Below are 16,073 nucleotides of genomic sequence, written 5' to 3' on the forward strand. Positions count from 1 at the left end.
ATGCTAAGCAAACACAGCAGTGGGTCAAGGGTGAAGGGCTAGGAACCTGGCAGGTGAAAGGTTGAGCGACATGAAGGCAAAGACCACAATTGTTTTAAGAAAGAAGCTTTAGCAGGAGGGGGATGGAGGGTGTTTTAAGTTTTGGCAAACAGCCAGGCCAACTGTATTGGAGAAGGTCACACAACTGGCCTTAACATTTTAGCTGCTGTCTTTTTCCTCACACTTGGGTTTAATGATATTAGAGATCCTTATTGCCCTGCCAAAAAAAAAAAAAAGAGCCACCCCAACGTCTATGAAAATTAACCTTCTGCCAAGAGACACTGTGCAGGGTATTTTCACTATTGGTGTGCATACAGGCTTAGATTTGTGCTGGGTTCTTAGTGCTTAGAGCACTGACCTTCAGAGGCACCCTGGTCCCTTGGAAGCTAAAGGAGGACTCATTTTCATGCTTGCAGTTGTATTGTCAATTTCTGTGAGACAATGTTGTTGAAGTAACTCACTCACTCATTCATTCATTCATTCATTCCTTGTGTGTCCAATCACACTTAGCCAATAAAAATTCTATTCTATTCTATTCTATTCATTCATTCATTCATTTTATTTTGTCAAATACATATTAAATAATTATATAAATATAAGCATGAATTGAATACATAAAAGGAATACAACTAAAGGGAACATTAGGACAGGGACGGTAGGCACGCTGGTGCTCTTATGCACGCCTTACAGACCTCTTAGGAATGGGGTGAGGTCAATACTAGATAGTCTTTGGTTAAGGCTTTGGGGATTTTGGGAAGAGACCAGAGTCAGGTAGCACATTCCAGGCATTAACAACTCTGTTACTGAAGTCACATTTTCTGCAATCTAGATTGGAGAGGTTCACTTTTAAGTTTGAATCTATTGTGTTCTCGTGTATTGTTGTGGTTGAAGCTGAAGTAGTCATTGATAGGAAGTACATTGTAGCAGATAATTTTATGAGCTATGCTCAGGTCATACCAAAGGCGGCGTAGTTCTAAATTTTCTAAAGCTGGGAATCCTCCTTCCCCCTTTTGCACTTTTATTGTTTTTCGTTCAAATAAATATTCATGTTATTTTACTTGGCTCTATCTTTATTTTTTACATTGACCAGTAGCTGCCTCATTTCCCACCCTCGGCTTATACTCGAGTCAATAGTTTTTCCCAGTTTTTGTGGTAAAATTAGGTGCCTCGGCTTATATTCGGATCGGCTTATACTCGAGTATATACGGTAATTTTTCTTTTGCCTTTCAGAATGCAGACTTTAGGTCACCATTTAGCCTAGAGGAGCATGTACAGTGCCCAATGATCTCCAGAGGGTTCAAAGGGGCTGCCACAAAACTAGGTGCAGATTTGAGGTCTCACATTCAGAAAGCCACCTCCTTCTACAAAAAGATACCACACTTCCAAACTGTACATACATACATACTATTACTCATTGTGACCCTTTGCTACAGCAGATAGAAATTGAACCTTACGAGCTGAGGAGCTTCAGACCTGAAGAAGCTTTCTTGGATGAGAAGTGAAAGGTCTTCAAAGAAAAACCAAAAAATCCAGTTGCCTCTTGAAAAAGCACCTTTGGGACTCCATAGACATTGAGCCTTATAGGTTTCATAAGAGGCTAATCCACAAACATGTTACAGAAACATTCACATGCTTCTGGTTTAATAGAATGTTCCTGATTGCTCCTGAGTTCCATAATTATCCAGGAATACTTAATTACCGGTAAATGAAATTAAAAAGCAAACATGCTTAGAATTGTAAGGCACCCAAATAAGTTATTCTCCAGTCCTATGGCCATATCTGAACTATAGGTAGTCTTTGACTTAGGACCACAATTGAACCCTACATCTCTGTTGCTAAGTGAGACATTTGTTAAGTAAGCTTTGCCCCATTTTACGACCTTTCTTGCCACAGTTGTTAAGTGAATCACTGAAGTTATTAAGTTAGCAATGCAGTTGTTAAGTGAATCTGCCTTCCCCATTGACTTTGCTTGTCAGAAGGTCACAAAAGGGGATCACACGACCTTGGGACACTACAAGCGTCAAAAATATGAACCCATTGCCAAGCATCTGAATTTTGATCATGTGACCGTGGGGATACCGCAACTGTTATAACTGTGAGAAACAGTCATAAGTCACTTTGTTCAGTGCTGTTGTGACTTTGAATGGTCACTAAATGAACCGTTGAAGTCAAGGACTAACTGTATTGCAATGCACTTTACATGGAGCTCAGAGGTGATATTCAGCCGGTTCACACTGGTTCGTGCAAACCATTGGTAGAAATTTGGCCAAGGTCGCTGAACCAGTAATGATGGCTGACTGGCCATGCCACTGAACTGGTCCCTTAGTTGCTGCTCGCTTGCCCTGCCCACCATGTTCATTGCCGCCATTTTCTTCGTGCATGCGCATTCCATTGCCTTGCAAGTCCAATGGGATGCGCATGTGCGAAGAACATTGCAGGGATGCAGTGCTTTTTCTGCAACCTCCGGTACTTTTTGGCAGCCAGCGGCCTGCGGCTTCTTTGCCAACCGCTTTCCAGCAGCATCGGCTGGCTGAGGGCCACCAAAAACTCTGGTCAGTGTGCCTTCCAGACTCTGGACCAGCTGCCATGGAAGGTAAGCAGCCAAAACAAAGAGGCGGTGGTGGGGGAGGAAGCGGGGCTAGGGCCGGGGCTGCTAAAGGAGGGGAAACGGGGATAACTGGAGAAGGGACGGCGGGGTTAGATAGGTGGAAATTCCCAAAAAATTCCTACCTTTTCCTGCGGGTGTGACTAGGTGATGGGGGGTCATGTGACTGAGTGGGCATGAGTGATATCAAGTTGGCCATGCCCACTCACTCACATGACCCCCCCACCTAGCCACGCCCACTGAACCGGTAGCGAAAATTTTTGAAACCCACCACCGATGGGGCTACCTTTGAAAAGTATCCAGAAGTTTCAGCTGCTATAGAATGTGGTCACGCAAGCAATTTTGGGTGCCCCGAGGATGGCACATGCAACACCTCTGCTGTTGAAGCTGCATTGGGTGCTAATTTGCTTCCAAGTCCTCAGAGATGAGGAGGACTCCGGAAGTGTCTGAAGACCTGGTTCAACTCCCTTGGGACTCACAGAGGAATGTGAAGTTATGTGGCTGGTTTGCAGCCTGAAGACTATCCCACTGCCTTTTTAATTTTTAAACATTACTAATCACTTGCTCTAGCTGCATCCTGCTGAAATGTAATATGGTTTTTATGTTTTATCTGTGCACCAACCAGAGTGTGAGTGAGATGGGGGACTTCCAAATTTGATATACAAATAAAAAATGGAAATGAACTGCATAAAATCCAGAAAGATTAAAAAAACAACAACCCAGAATTGATAAAATGTTATAATATAAAAAGGTAACTTAATAAAACAAGCAGGCAGCATTTTGCCTCCCACTTTCAGTCTTAACCTTTAGAATAACATTTGTAGAAGATTATTAGTACAAATTTTTGTTAGATATCTAATATCTAAGTGCACAATAGGACTTTTTTTTTTTTCAAAATAAGAGAGAAAAATATCTTTGGGTTTTGAAAGTGTGAGTGTGTAGAAAATGGCAGGAATTGACTGTAAAAAATTGTAGGGAACATGACAGGCTGTTCAAACAGAATCATTTTCAGTTTTCCATTTCTAAAACCTCTCCGTAACTGACATTGGGAAGCCTCAAAGGTAAAGTTGTGATATAATTTATCCTTGGAGATTTTAAAAACTGGGAAATCAGATGTTATGAAGGTGTTGTTTCTGGTTTAGACTTAGCCAAGTTGCACGGAACTTTTTAAAAACTTGCCAGTCAATGTGTTTGGAGACTTAAATGAAGATTCTGCCATGAAAATAGTGGACCTGTAGATTATGAAATATTTTCAAGGCAAGATACATTCTTATAGCTTTCGAATTATATTTTCAGTTTACATCTGATCAAAGGATGGTCAGTTAATACTTGTTATTGTGGACCTGTGAATATTGAGCATTATTGATTAAAACAGATTTCAAAATGCGTATTAAATAATTTCAAAATACTAAATACTTTTTAAATGTTAAGTGGCTATGAGTTAGGTGAATTTATAACCATTTTCAAGTGCATCACAGTGATGTGGGTAAGATAGAATCCATGATGAAAATGTAATTCAAGCAGCAGAAACATTTCAACATCTTTTTTTTTTTTTACATTTATATCCCGCCCTTCTCCAAGGACTCAGGGCGGCTTACATTGTGTAAGGCAATAGTCTCATTCTATTTGTATATTTATATACAAAGTCAACTTATTGCCCCCCCAACAATCTGGGTCCTCATTTTACCTACCTTATAAAGGATGGAAGGCTGTGTCAACCTTGGGCCTGGTGGGACTGGAGCCTGCAGTAATTGCAGGCAGCTGTGTTTTTAATAATAGGCTATCTTACAGCCTGAGCCACACCGCGGCCCTCAGTATGCATATATTGGTTCCCCTTAAAATTATGTTTCTTTCCTACTTGCTTGTGCAATTATGAATGCAGTAGATACAGGTATCCTCATTATATGTTCACTTTTAGAATAGAATAGAATAGAATTTTATTGGCCAAGTGTGATTGGACACACAAGGAATTTGTCTTGGTGCATATGCTCTCAGTGTACATAAAAGAAAAGATACGTTCATCAAGGTACAACATTTACAACACAATTGATGATCAATATATTAATATAAATCATAAGGATTGCCAGCAACAAGTTATAGTCATACAGTCATAAGTGGAAAGAGATTGGTGATGGGAACTATGAAACGATTAATAGTAGTGCAGATTCAGTAAATAGTCTGACGGTGTTGTGCATCCATAACAATATGAATATATTATAGCTATACAGATCTGCAAACACCTGTCTGTCTGATTGCTAATCTATCTACTATGATGGGGTGGGATTAAAAATATTCCTTCTATGGAAGGAGAAAGGGGTCCTTCCACCTGTAAGGAACATCTGATCCAGGAGAGGAACCATGTTAGAAGAATGAATTGAACAGAATAGAATAGAATAGAATAGAATAGAATAGAATAGAATAGAATAGAATAGAATAGAATAGAATTTTTTATTGGCCAAGTGTGATTGGACACGCAAGGAATTTGTCTTGGTGCCTATGCTCTCACTGTACATAAAAGAAAAGATACCTTCATCAAGGTACAACACTTACAACACTTAATGATAGTAATAGGGTACAAATAAGCAATCAGGAAACAATATCAATATAAATCGTAAGGATACAAGCAACAAAGTTACAGTCATGCAGTCATAGTGGGAGGAGATGGGTGATGGGAACCATGAGAAGATTAGTAGTAGTGCAGACTTAGTAAACAGTGTTGAGGGAATTATTTGTTTAGCAGAGTGATGGCGTTTGGGAAAAAATAGTTCTTGTGCCTAGTCTTGTGTTCTTGTGTACAGTGCTCTATAGCGTCAGCAGCTGGTTGGCGGTTGAATCAGCCTCCCAGAATACAGCCAATCAGTTGTTCCAGATCTGATCTTTCAGATGACTCTGCTGACTGCCAGCTGACTGCAATTTGGCAGTTTGAATCTCACCAGGCTCATTGGTTCTATTTAACCAATGTCAATATAAGTATGTATAGGATTGAGTGAAAAAAAAAACCAGAGAATATATATCATTGTCGATACGACAAGCTGTAAAATATGTAACACTATGTTTGTTATGTGTTTTTATGAGTGTGTTTTTTTGTTGTTGTGTTTTTTTTCTTCATTTTGTTTTTAAGGGCGAAAAGCTTAATAAAAATTATTTTTTAAAAAAAAAGAATCTCACCAGGCTCAACGTTGACTCAGTCTTCCATCCTTCCCAGGTGGGTAAAATGAAGACCCAGATTGTTGGGGGCAATAGGCTGACTGCTTAGAGAGAGCTGGAAAACACTGTGAAGCAGTATATAAGTCAAAGTGCTATTGCTATTGCTCTTGATTTCTAGGGGTGGAATGGACATGAAATCCAATACAGTGTCCCAGATTTAGAAATTATTCACATTAGTCACAAAGGGCTTCAATTTATACCAGCCTTCCCAAAACAGCTAAGAAGTCTAAGGAATTGCAAACCCAGCACATTTCCTTAGCACCAAATTAAAGAAGAGTAGTCTAGATAGTACAGAGTTAATGCAGCATCCATAAACAATGGGCAACTCTTTCAGCGCACAGATCAAAAATCAATACACAGGAGGAATATTAATAAAACTGTTTTAGGTGAATGAAATTAATGGACCAAGTCCCACAGTATAAAGAAATTAGTGACCGAATATGGGATCAATCATCATTTTTATCTATTGAAAAAATTATTTCCTATTCCTAAATATGGTGATTATTTGGAATATGAAAATAAAATTGAGCTAGTGTGTTACTATGTTTCCCAAGAGGCTAGTTTCTTTCAGTTGGCATACATTTATGCATATTTATGAGTGTTTTATATAGATACTTTAGGATGGGGCCAGTAGTGGGATTCAAAACTTTTTACTACCAGTTCTGTGGGTGTGGCTTGGTGGGTGTGGCAGGGGAAGGATATTGTAAAATCTCCATTCCCTCCCCACTCCAAGGAAAGGATACTGTAAAATCACCATTTCCTCCTGATCAGCTGGGACTGGGGAGGTAGAGAATAGATGGAGGAGGAGCCAGTCAGAGGTGGTATTTACCAGTTGGTATTTACCAACTACTCAAAGTTTCCGCTACTGGTTCTCCAGAACTGGTCAGAACCTGCTGAATACCACCTCTGGATGGGGCCAAACCATTCATTTAAATAACACAAAGTTCTCCTGAGAAATGCATTCTAGAAAACTCACCAAACTGTTATTTCTGGAGAATTCTGGTGAGGACTTGGTAAACTAGAGATTCCTGAAGGAATGGGGACAACATTACAGAGAAATTGGTGGCCAGAAGGTGCACCTTGGCTGGCAAAATCCCTCTCTGGAGAAAGGAGAAATTGTGAGATTGCTCACACGTATGTCGTGTCCCACTCCTCCGCTGACGGCCGGGTCAGGGAAATCCGAATCAGGCGTGCCTCTGCAGCTCTGCCAAAGTCCTAGCAAAGTCCTCAAGGCAGGCAGGAGACCAGAAAGTGACTTCAGCAAGATATGTTCGACTTTGCCTGACTCAGAGACTGCCAGAAAGCAGATCCTTTATATAGGCCATGGGGTGTGGCTCCATGACTCAGCACTTATCCAGGCCTGCCCCTCCCTTCCTTCTGACGCCACCGCCTATCAATTCTTCTGAAGCGAGGGTCACTCCAGTCGGCAGCTGTTGGTAATAGACCTCCTCAGGCTCACACGCTGTGGGGGAGGGGGAGGGGTCTAGTTGCTCCGTTTGCCTGGGCATGGAGCCAGGGCTGGGGCCGGGAGGTGCTCCCTCCTCCGCAGCCTGTCTGGGCATGGAGCCAGGGCTGGGGCCGGGAGGTGCCCCCTCCTCCTCAGCCTGTCTGGGCATGGAGCCAGGGCTGGGGCCGGGAGTCATACTAGGACATTCCTCAGCGTTCGGAAGCAGATAAGAAGACCCCGGCTGCGGTGAGAGTGGGCAAGACACAACAACATACTCCAGACCGCTGCTCCTCATGAGTGGACAGTAGGAACCGAGGTTTTTGCACAGCAGCTGGGAGCTGAGATATTCCAATTAAGCTCATAGTTGTAATGTAGCCTATATGGACACAATGTTCCATTAAGCCTAATTTCTTAATCATCTTTGGGATTTTCAAAAAATGTTTTTCAACTATTAAGAACCTTTAGAACAGCAAGTTTTATGACATTCACTGGGTCAGTTTCTTCAATCTTTATTGAAAGAACTTTTAAATATAAGCTTAAGGCAGCAGTGAAATCCACTTACCTTTGCTACCGGTTCAGGAATGGGAGCGCGTGGGAGTGCTCACAGACTACTTTATTTATTTATTTATTTATTTATTTATTTATTTATTTATTTATTTATTTATTTATTTATTTATTTTGTCACAACAATATATGTAGGAATCATACAAAAGATTATATAGTATATAAACATATATGGGTAAATATAAGGAGGTATAAGCATATATATAGAAAGAAGAAAAGAAAAACAATAGGACAGGAACGGTAGGCACGTTTGTGCGCTTATGCACGCCCCTTATGGTCCTCTTAGGAATGGGGTGAGGTCAATAGTAGAAAGTTTTTGGATAAAGCTTTTAGGATTATGGGAAGAGACCACAGAGTCAGGTAAAGTATTCCAAGCACTGATGATTCTGTTACAGAAGTCATATTTTCTGCAATCTAGATTAAAGCGGTTGACATTAAGTTTAAATCTATTAGTTGCTCTAGTATTATTGCAATTAAAGCTGAAGTAGTCTTTAACCGGAAGGACATTACAATAGATGATTCTGTGAGTTAAGCTTAGGTCTTGTCGAAGGCGACGGAGTTCCAAGTTTTCTAAGCCTAGGATTTTAAGTCTGGTGGGATAGGGTATTCTATTGTTTTCAGAGGAATGGAGAACTCTTCTTGTAAAATATTTCTGGACACGTTCAATTGTATTGATGTCAGAGATGTGGTGAAACAGGCGAGCTGTATTCTAGAATTGGTCTAGCAAATGTTTTATATGCTCTGGTTAATAGTGTGGTGTTCTTGGAAAAGAAACTACACAAGATTAGGTTTACAACTCTTAGAGCTTTTTTTGCTATGTAATTGCAGTGGGCTTTGGCACTTAGATCATTTGACATGAAAACTCCAAGGTCTTTAACGGGGTGGGGGTCATCTGTAAGGTAATGTCCATCTAGTATGTACTTAGTTTTTGGGTTCTTTTTTCCTATATGTAAGACTGAGCATTTGCTGGTTGAAATTTGGAGTTGCCAATTTTTAGACCAAGCGGTTAGATGATCAAGGTCGTTTTGAATGATAGAAATATTGTCTGTGATGTTAAATAGTTTGACATCATCAGCAAAGAGAACACAATTACTTGAGATATGGTCACAAAGATCATTAATGTATAGTATAAAGAGTGTTGGTCCAAGAACGCTGCCTTGAGGAACGCCACTCTTGACAGGAACAGGATTTGATAGAGCATTGCCAATTTTGACCACTTGTTGTCTGTTAGACAGGAAAGCAGATATCCATTTGTGGAGAGGTCCTGAGATGCCATAGGATATTAGTTTTAGGAGAAGTTTATCGTGTACTACTGAGTCTAAAGCTTTGCAGAAGTCTATGTAGATTGCATCTATTGATTTGCCTTGATCAAGATTTGAAGTCCATATGTTTTTGCAGTGAAGAAGTTGTAAGTTACATGATAATTTTTTTCTGAAACCAAATTGTTTGTTGGAGAGTAGGTTGTTTGTTTCTAAGTATGAGGTAATGGATTGGTTGATGATAGATTCCATGACTTTGCAGGTGACACAGCAAAGGGAGATCGGTCTGTAGTTTTCGACTAAGCTGGGGTCTCCTTTTTTGAAGATAGGGATGACTGTGGCTAGTGACCAAAGTTTGAGAAGAGAACTGGTAGTGAAAGCTTTTTCAAAGATAATACTTAGGGGTTCTGCTATATTAATGGAAAGTTTTTTTAAGAAGTATACGCACAGTCCATCGGGTCCAATAGATAGCGATGGTTTTAAGTTGTGAAGAGCTTTTCCAACGTTGTCTTCTGTGAAATCTATATGAGTTAAATCATCATAATCATTGCTGGTACGTTTGTGGAAAGTCGGATATGTGTTATCGGAGTTAACAAAAACTGAGCCAAAGAAAATGTTGAAGAGGTGGAAACTGATCAAGAGGAGAAGCAACCTAGAACTAAGGAGAAATTTCCTGATCGTTAGAACAATTAAACAGTGGAAAAACTTGCCTCCAGAACCTTGTGAATGCTCCAACACTGGAAATTTTTAAGAAGAGATTAGATAACCATTTGTCTGAAGTGGTGTAGGGTTTCCTGCCTAAGCAGGGGGTTGGACTAGAAGACCTCCAAGGTCCCTTCCAACTCTGTTATTCTGTTCTGTTCTCTTTTAAATAAACTTGTTGGTGCAGCAGATTGGAGTCAGAATGGCTAGAATATTAGATACGAGCCTATCCAGTCTAATCATCAAAGATGATGGTTTGCTACCGTATGCACTTAGACCTCTACTCATAGCCATTCAGTTAGTGACTCTTCGAAGTTATGTCACTGAAAAAAAGGTGACATGACCAGTTTTCACACATATGATTGTTGCAGCATTTCCATGGTCACATGATCAAAATTTGGGTGCTTAATGCATTTATTAGAATAGAATAGAATAGAATAGAATAGAATAGAATAGAATAGAATAGAATAGATTTTTTTTTATTGGCCAAGTGTGATTGGACACACAATGAATTTGTCTTGGTGCATATGCTCTCAGTGTACATAAAAGAAAAGAAACATTCGTCAAGAATCATAAGGTACAACACTTAATGAGTAATAGTTGCTAGTTTCCTTATCAGAAAACAATATCAATATAAATCATAAGGATACAAGCAACTATGGTGCAATGTCCTAGGGTCACGTGATCACCATTTGTAACCTCACCACCCTAGCCGGCTTCTGACAAACAAAGTCAATGGTTGAAGCCAGATTCACTTAACGACTGCATGATTTACTTAACAACTGCAGTTATTTGCTTAACATCTGTGGCAAAAAGGTCATAAAGTGGGGCAAAACTGCCTTGCTTAACAATGGACATTTTGGACTCAAAATCTCCAGGGCAATTATTCACTTTAGTGAGTCCCAGATTAAAGCCTTGGGAATAGTGAATGAAGTCCCCAAAGCCCGATACCTTAGAAGATTTGTTTTCATCCCGGAGGAGGTGTGAGTTTTTCGGTTGCCTGACTGATGCAATAATTAATCAGCCATTCTTTCAAAACAAAACAATTACTTAACCATAGCTTGTTCAATATAGCAGAAGTTAATGGACAGTGGAAAGTATTTTATTGTAGGAATGCAATGAGGCACCGGAAGAAAGCCCGAAAATCATGTATGAACATAATATGTACTACCTAGCAGGTAATAATGGCTTTGGGATTGACATTGGGTTGTTGTGAAGAACATTTGGAATTCTAAAAATCATCAGATATCACTTTAGCCCCAATTTCTGCAGGGCAAAGGTCATAATACAGAGGTGGATGATTGAATGCATAGATAAGAAAGCAAGTATGGATGTGAGACACAATCTTGATGCTTAGAATAATAATTGGAGTCCTGTGTGGAAAAAAATCAAATCCATTTCCAGAAAACAAACTTACATTTTTTTCAGCCAGAGACTGAAACTGCAGATGTAATAATGTAAGGACATCCATTCAGGTCCGCAATTTTCTCTAAAGAAATGGGTAGAATTTAAAGCCAGGATATTTTTCCTAATACTGAAGAACTGTTTTTTGTTTTTTTTAAAAAAACAGTTTGATAGTGGAAGCTAGCTCAGCAAAGGATTCAAAGATGTTCCGACAGCAGGTGTATGTGCTTGCATGTGTGTTCATGTGTATGTCTGTATATGTGTTCCAAAGGTGCTTTTTCAGGAGGCAACATTCGTGTTTTTTCTTTTGAAGACCGTTTCGCTTCTCATCCAAGAAGCTTCTTTAGTTCTGAGTGGATGGTGGGGAATGGAAGGATTTATATTCCTTTGCATCCTTTTAGAGGGTTGTTGAAGCACTTGGAGGTTTATCTGTGTCCTCAGGATCACCTGACCAGTGCTTCTGGTTCCTGTAATCTGCAATTTTTCCCTCTAAAAATCCATTCCTACTCCCACACCATTCAAAGGGTGTTTATCCCAAATTGTAAAGCTAAACATCTGTAGAGATTCTCAGCCATGACTTGGATGACTGAGAATCTCTACAGATGTCTGTCTATGTGATTCTTATACAACTATTACCAGCTTTGATTTAATTTTTATTTATTTATTTTATTTGTCAAGCATATATCAGATAATAGATAAAAGTATAAATATGATTATGAATACAGGAAATGTAAACAAAAAAATGGGGACAGTAGGAGAGGGACGGTAGGCACATTAGTGCACTTATGCACGCCCCTTACAGACCTCTTAGGGATGGGATGAGGTCAACAGTAGACTCTCTAAGGTTAAAGTTTTGGGGGTTTGGGGAAGAAACCACAGAGTCAGGTAGTGCATTCCAGGCGTTGACCACTCTGTTACTGAAGACATATTTTCTGCAGTCTAGTCTGGATTGGTTTACCATGAGTTTGTATCTATTGTGTGGTCTTGTAGTGTTTTGGTTGAAACTGAAGTATTCATTGGCTGGTAGGACATTGTAGCAGATGATTTTATGTACTATGCTTAGGTCTTTATTCCTAATATTATGGTGACCAGCTTAAAAATGATGTTCTGGGGGTTTGGGGAAGAAATTATAGAGTCAGGTAGTGCATTCCAGGCATTGACCACTCTGTGGCTTGGAGCAGTTTACCTTAACTTTGTATCTATTGTGAGCTCATGTATTGTTGCGGTTAAAGCTGAAGTAGTCATTGATAGGTAGGGCATTGTACCAGATAATTTTATATACTACGCATAGGTCAGACCAAAGGCGGCATAGTTCTAAGTTGTCTAAGCCCAAAATTTCAAATCTGGTGGCATAAGGTATTCTATTGCGAGCACAGGAGTGGAGGACTCTTCTTGTGAAATATCTCTGGACTTGTTCAATTGTATTAATGTCCAATATGCAGTGCGGGTTCCAGACAGGTGAACTGTATTTGAGAATTGGCCTAGCAAATGTTTTGTATGCTCTAGTTTTTTCATCTCAACCTCCCATGATTTTCTAGCTTTAATTCCAATATTTTCTGCTATGTTTTCAGAGGAACTCGTAATGGAATAATGAACAGAACTTTGTGGACTGAATTCATTCTTCTTGGACTTCTGAATCACACGGTGATACATACAGTTTTCTTTGGGGCGATCCTATTGACTTTTTTTGTTGCCTTACTGGGAAACTGTCTCCTTTTTTTTGTAATTGTCACAGGTTCATATTCCAGGGTCCCTATGTACTTTTTCCTCAGCCAGCTCTCTTTCATAGACATCTGCCAGACTTCTAGCATTGTCCCCAAAATGTCCATGGATTTTTGGAAAAAAGACAATACAATTTCACTGGCTGGATGCGGGACTCAGATTTTTTCCACCATCATGATGGGAGGAGCAGAGTGCCTCCTACTGACCGTCATGTCTTATGACAGGTACCTGGCCATCTGCAAACCGTTGCACTATCCAGTTCTCATGAGCAGGAGGGTATGTGTGACTATGTCAGGTGGAGTCTGGTTTGGGGCGATTCTTCATTCAATCGTGCACACTTTTTGTGTGCTCCAGTTGCCTCTCTGTAAGTCTAATAGAGTGAATCAGTTCTTCTGCACAATCCAAGCTCTGCTGAAATTATCTTGTTCTGAAACATCCACCTATGAAAATTGGTTGTTCCTAACTGGCAGTATATTACTCTTGGGCCCCTTTTCCATCATCCTGGCTTCCTACATCTCTATCCTTTTGACGGTCCTGGGAATGCAATCATTGGAAGGAAGGCATAAAGCATTTGGTACATGTCTCTCCCACCTCTGTGTGGTGGGGCTCTTCTATGGGGCAGCAAGTTTTAAATATATGAGACCCAGGTCTTACCGAACACCAGAACAGGATAAGGTGGCCTCTTTGTTCTGTGACATTGTGACTCCCATGCTGAATCCCTTGATATATAGTTTGAGGAACCGTGATGTGCTAGCAGAACTGCGAAAGCACATTCAGAAATGTAAGTTACATACTTAGCCCACTTAACTAGGGCCACATCAGAGCCAATCAATGCAGTTATTTGAAAGAGAACAAAAAGAGAAAAATATTATGTAACAGTTTTGAGTAGCAATTACTAATAATCTAATCCTCTATGAAATCATCAAAGCTATTCAACTTAGTGGTTCCTGATTGCTTATTTGTACCCTATGACTATCATTAAATGTTGTACCTTAGAATTCTTGATGATCTTTTCTTTTATGTACACTGAGAGCATATGCACCAAGACAAATTCCTTGTGTGTCCAATCACACTTGGCCAATAAAAATTCTATTCTATTCTATTCTATTCTATTCTATTCTATTCTATTCTATTCTATTCTATTCTATTCTATTCTAGTGGCTATTGCATCTTGTAATAGTGGGGTTCATACTGAAATTATAGTATATGCTAAACCATGTGAGGTTGGGACTTCTTTTGTCTTGTATTATTCAGTTCATATTAAAAAAATGAGAGAAAAATGTCTCCATAGAATACATAATTTTACATTACACCAACACTCTGAGTCATGGAAGATCATTAGATGGTTCTACCTGAGCCCAAAGTCCATAGAATCTTATAAAGCAAGAATGTTCCTATCCTGCTTTCTGGAAAATATGAGAGTGTGTGGTTTCCTAAAATTAAAATTTTGCAAGTTGTCAAACTGCTTGATATTTTAAAATCCCTATATATTGCTTAAGTTTGTTTTGTAATGTGTTTGTGTAAGGATATTGTTATGGCTCTGGTCTCCAAAAGTGGCCCCATAAATTTTATCGAAGTCAACCATTGCAACAACCAAGTTGACAAAGGAAATATGATTGGATTGTTGAGGGGCATATGGTCTTCTGTTAGTAACATTAATGCAACTTCTTCAACCTTGGGAAGGACTGTGTGATACTAGGGAACACCAATCTACTCCCAAACACCTCCCTTGCGGCCCAGCAGCCTCATTGTCCCACTTCACTTTTAGATTGTGTTGGGAAAAAAAATAAACAAGTGTCTAAAATGCTACATAGCAAACAGCTGATAGCATTGTAGTTCTCTGCAGCAATATTGTGGCCTCCACAAATGCATCACCAAGATAGTAGTGAGTTAAAGTAATGTTTTGGGGTAGTCTATCCCTTCCCATAAAGGGGACACTATGGCTCAGTAGTTAAAGACACTCAACTTGTCAGCTGGAAAGCTCACAGCCTGGGTTCAAGACCTGAGTGCTGCACAATGGGGTGAGCTCCCATTCTTTGCCCCAGCCTCTGCCCACCTAGCAGTTTGAATGTATGAAAATGTGAGTAGATAAATAGGTACCACTTTGGTGGGAATGTAACAGCATCCCATGCACCTTGGCGTATAGTCATGCTGGCCTCATGACCCCGGAAGGTGTCCTCGGCAACGTTTCATCCCCTAATTTGTATTATAGTCCATAATATTAGAATGAATAAAAGTATGTTGAGATAGTTTATATAAAATATAGAATATTATGTAATTATGAATGCCAGATAGCATTGGTTGTTCTGTTCAGATCACATTCTGCAAAAATGCTTTGCTTTGGCTAGTCTGCTGAGGCAGTAGATCTGTCTTTATATAGTAAGACCATAAATAAAAAAATAAAGAAAAAGTATAAACAATACCATTGAGGTTTAAAATATTTCATTTAGAAATTAGAAAGCATTATGGGTTAAAAACAACAACAAAAACATTTTAATTATACTCCAAGAAATGTGGATCATTGATGAAAAGTCCATCTGGACTTTGCAGTGGTTAGAATGAAGTACTATAAGCTATTTCTGCTGACTACCAGCTGACTGCAATTTGGCAGTTCGAATTTCACCAGGCTCAAGGTTGACTCAGCCTTCCATCCTTCCGCGGTGGGTAAAATGAGGTCCCAGATTTTTGGGAGCAATATGTTGACTTTGTCAACTGCTTAGAGAGGGCTATAAAGCACTGTAAAGCAGTATATAAGTCTAAGCACTATTGCTATTTAATATGGAATTGCAGATTAAACAAAAAATAAGGTCCTTGTACAATACTAATGCACGTTTTGCTGGAACATTTTTTTAGTGGGAAAGTTGCAATTGAATTCCTGCAGATGATGATCATAACTCTTCCGAGTCATGCTCCCAACTCCTGACATACTTTCCCAAGTTTCTTTTATAACTTAGTTGTTTTTATTTGCATTGTCTGGTTGGCCTGCAGCTTTTGGTAGTTTGTCATTGTGAGCTAACAACACTATGAGCTGCTCCCAAACTCATATCTGGAGTTATGACCCAATGTTTCTTCTGTAAATTATTCTTCAATAAACAAGTAAATTCTTCCAAAATAAATTATTCTT

General features: G+C 39.5%; 1 protein-coding gene across 1 annotated transcript; it reads left to right on the forward strand.

Moving 5' to 3' along the window:
• The first annotated feature begins 12,817 nt into the window (after nt 1-12,817).
• Nucleotides 12,818-13,747, forward strand: LOC131190405 (olfactory receptor 2V1-like). Its single transcript, XM_058167726.1, has one exon. It carries the CDS (start codon nt 12,818-12,820, stop codon nt 13,745-13,747), a length of 930 nt encoding a protein of 309 aa, XP_058023709.1.
• The last annotated feature ends 2,326 nt before the right edge of the window (nt 13,748-16,073 follow it).

This window comes from Ahaetulla prasina, chromosome 2, assembly GCF_028640845.1.
Source record: "Ahaetulla prasina isolate Xishuangbanna chromosome 2, ASM2864084v1, whole genome shotgun sequence".
NCBI classification, from domain to species: domain Eukaryota; kingdom Metazoa; phylum Chordata; class Lepidosauria; order Squamata; family Colubridae; genus Ahaetulla; species Ahaetulla prasina.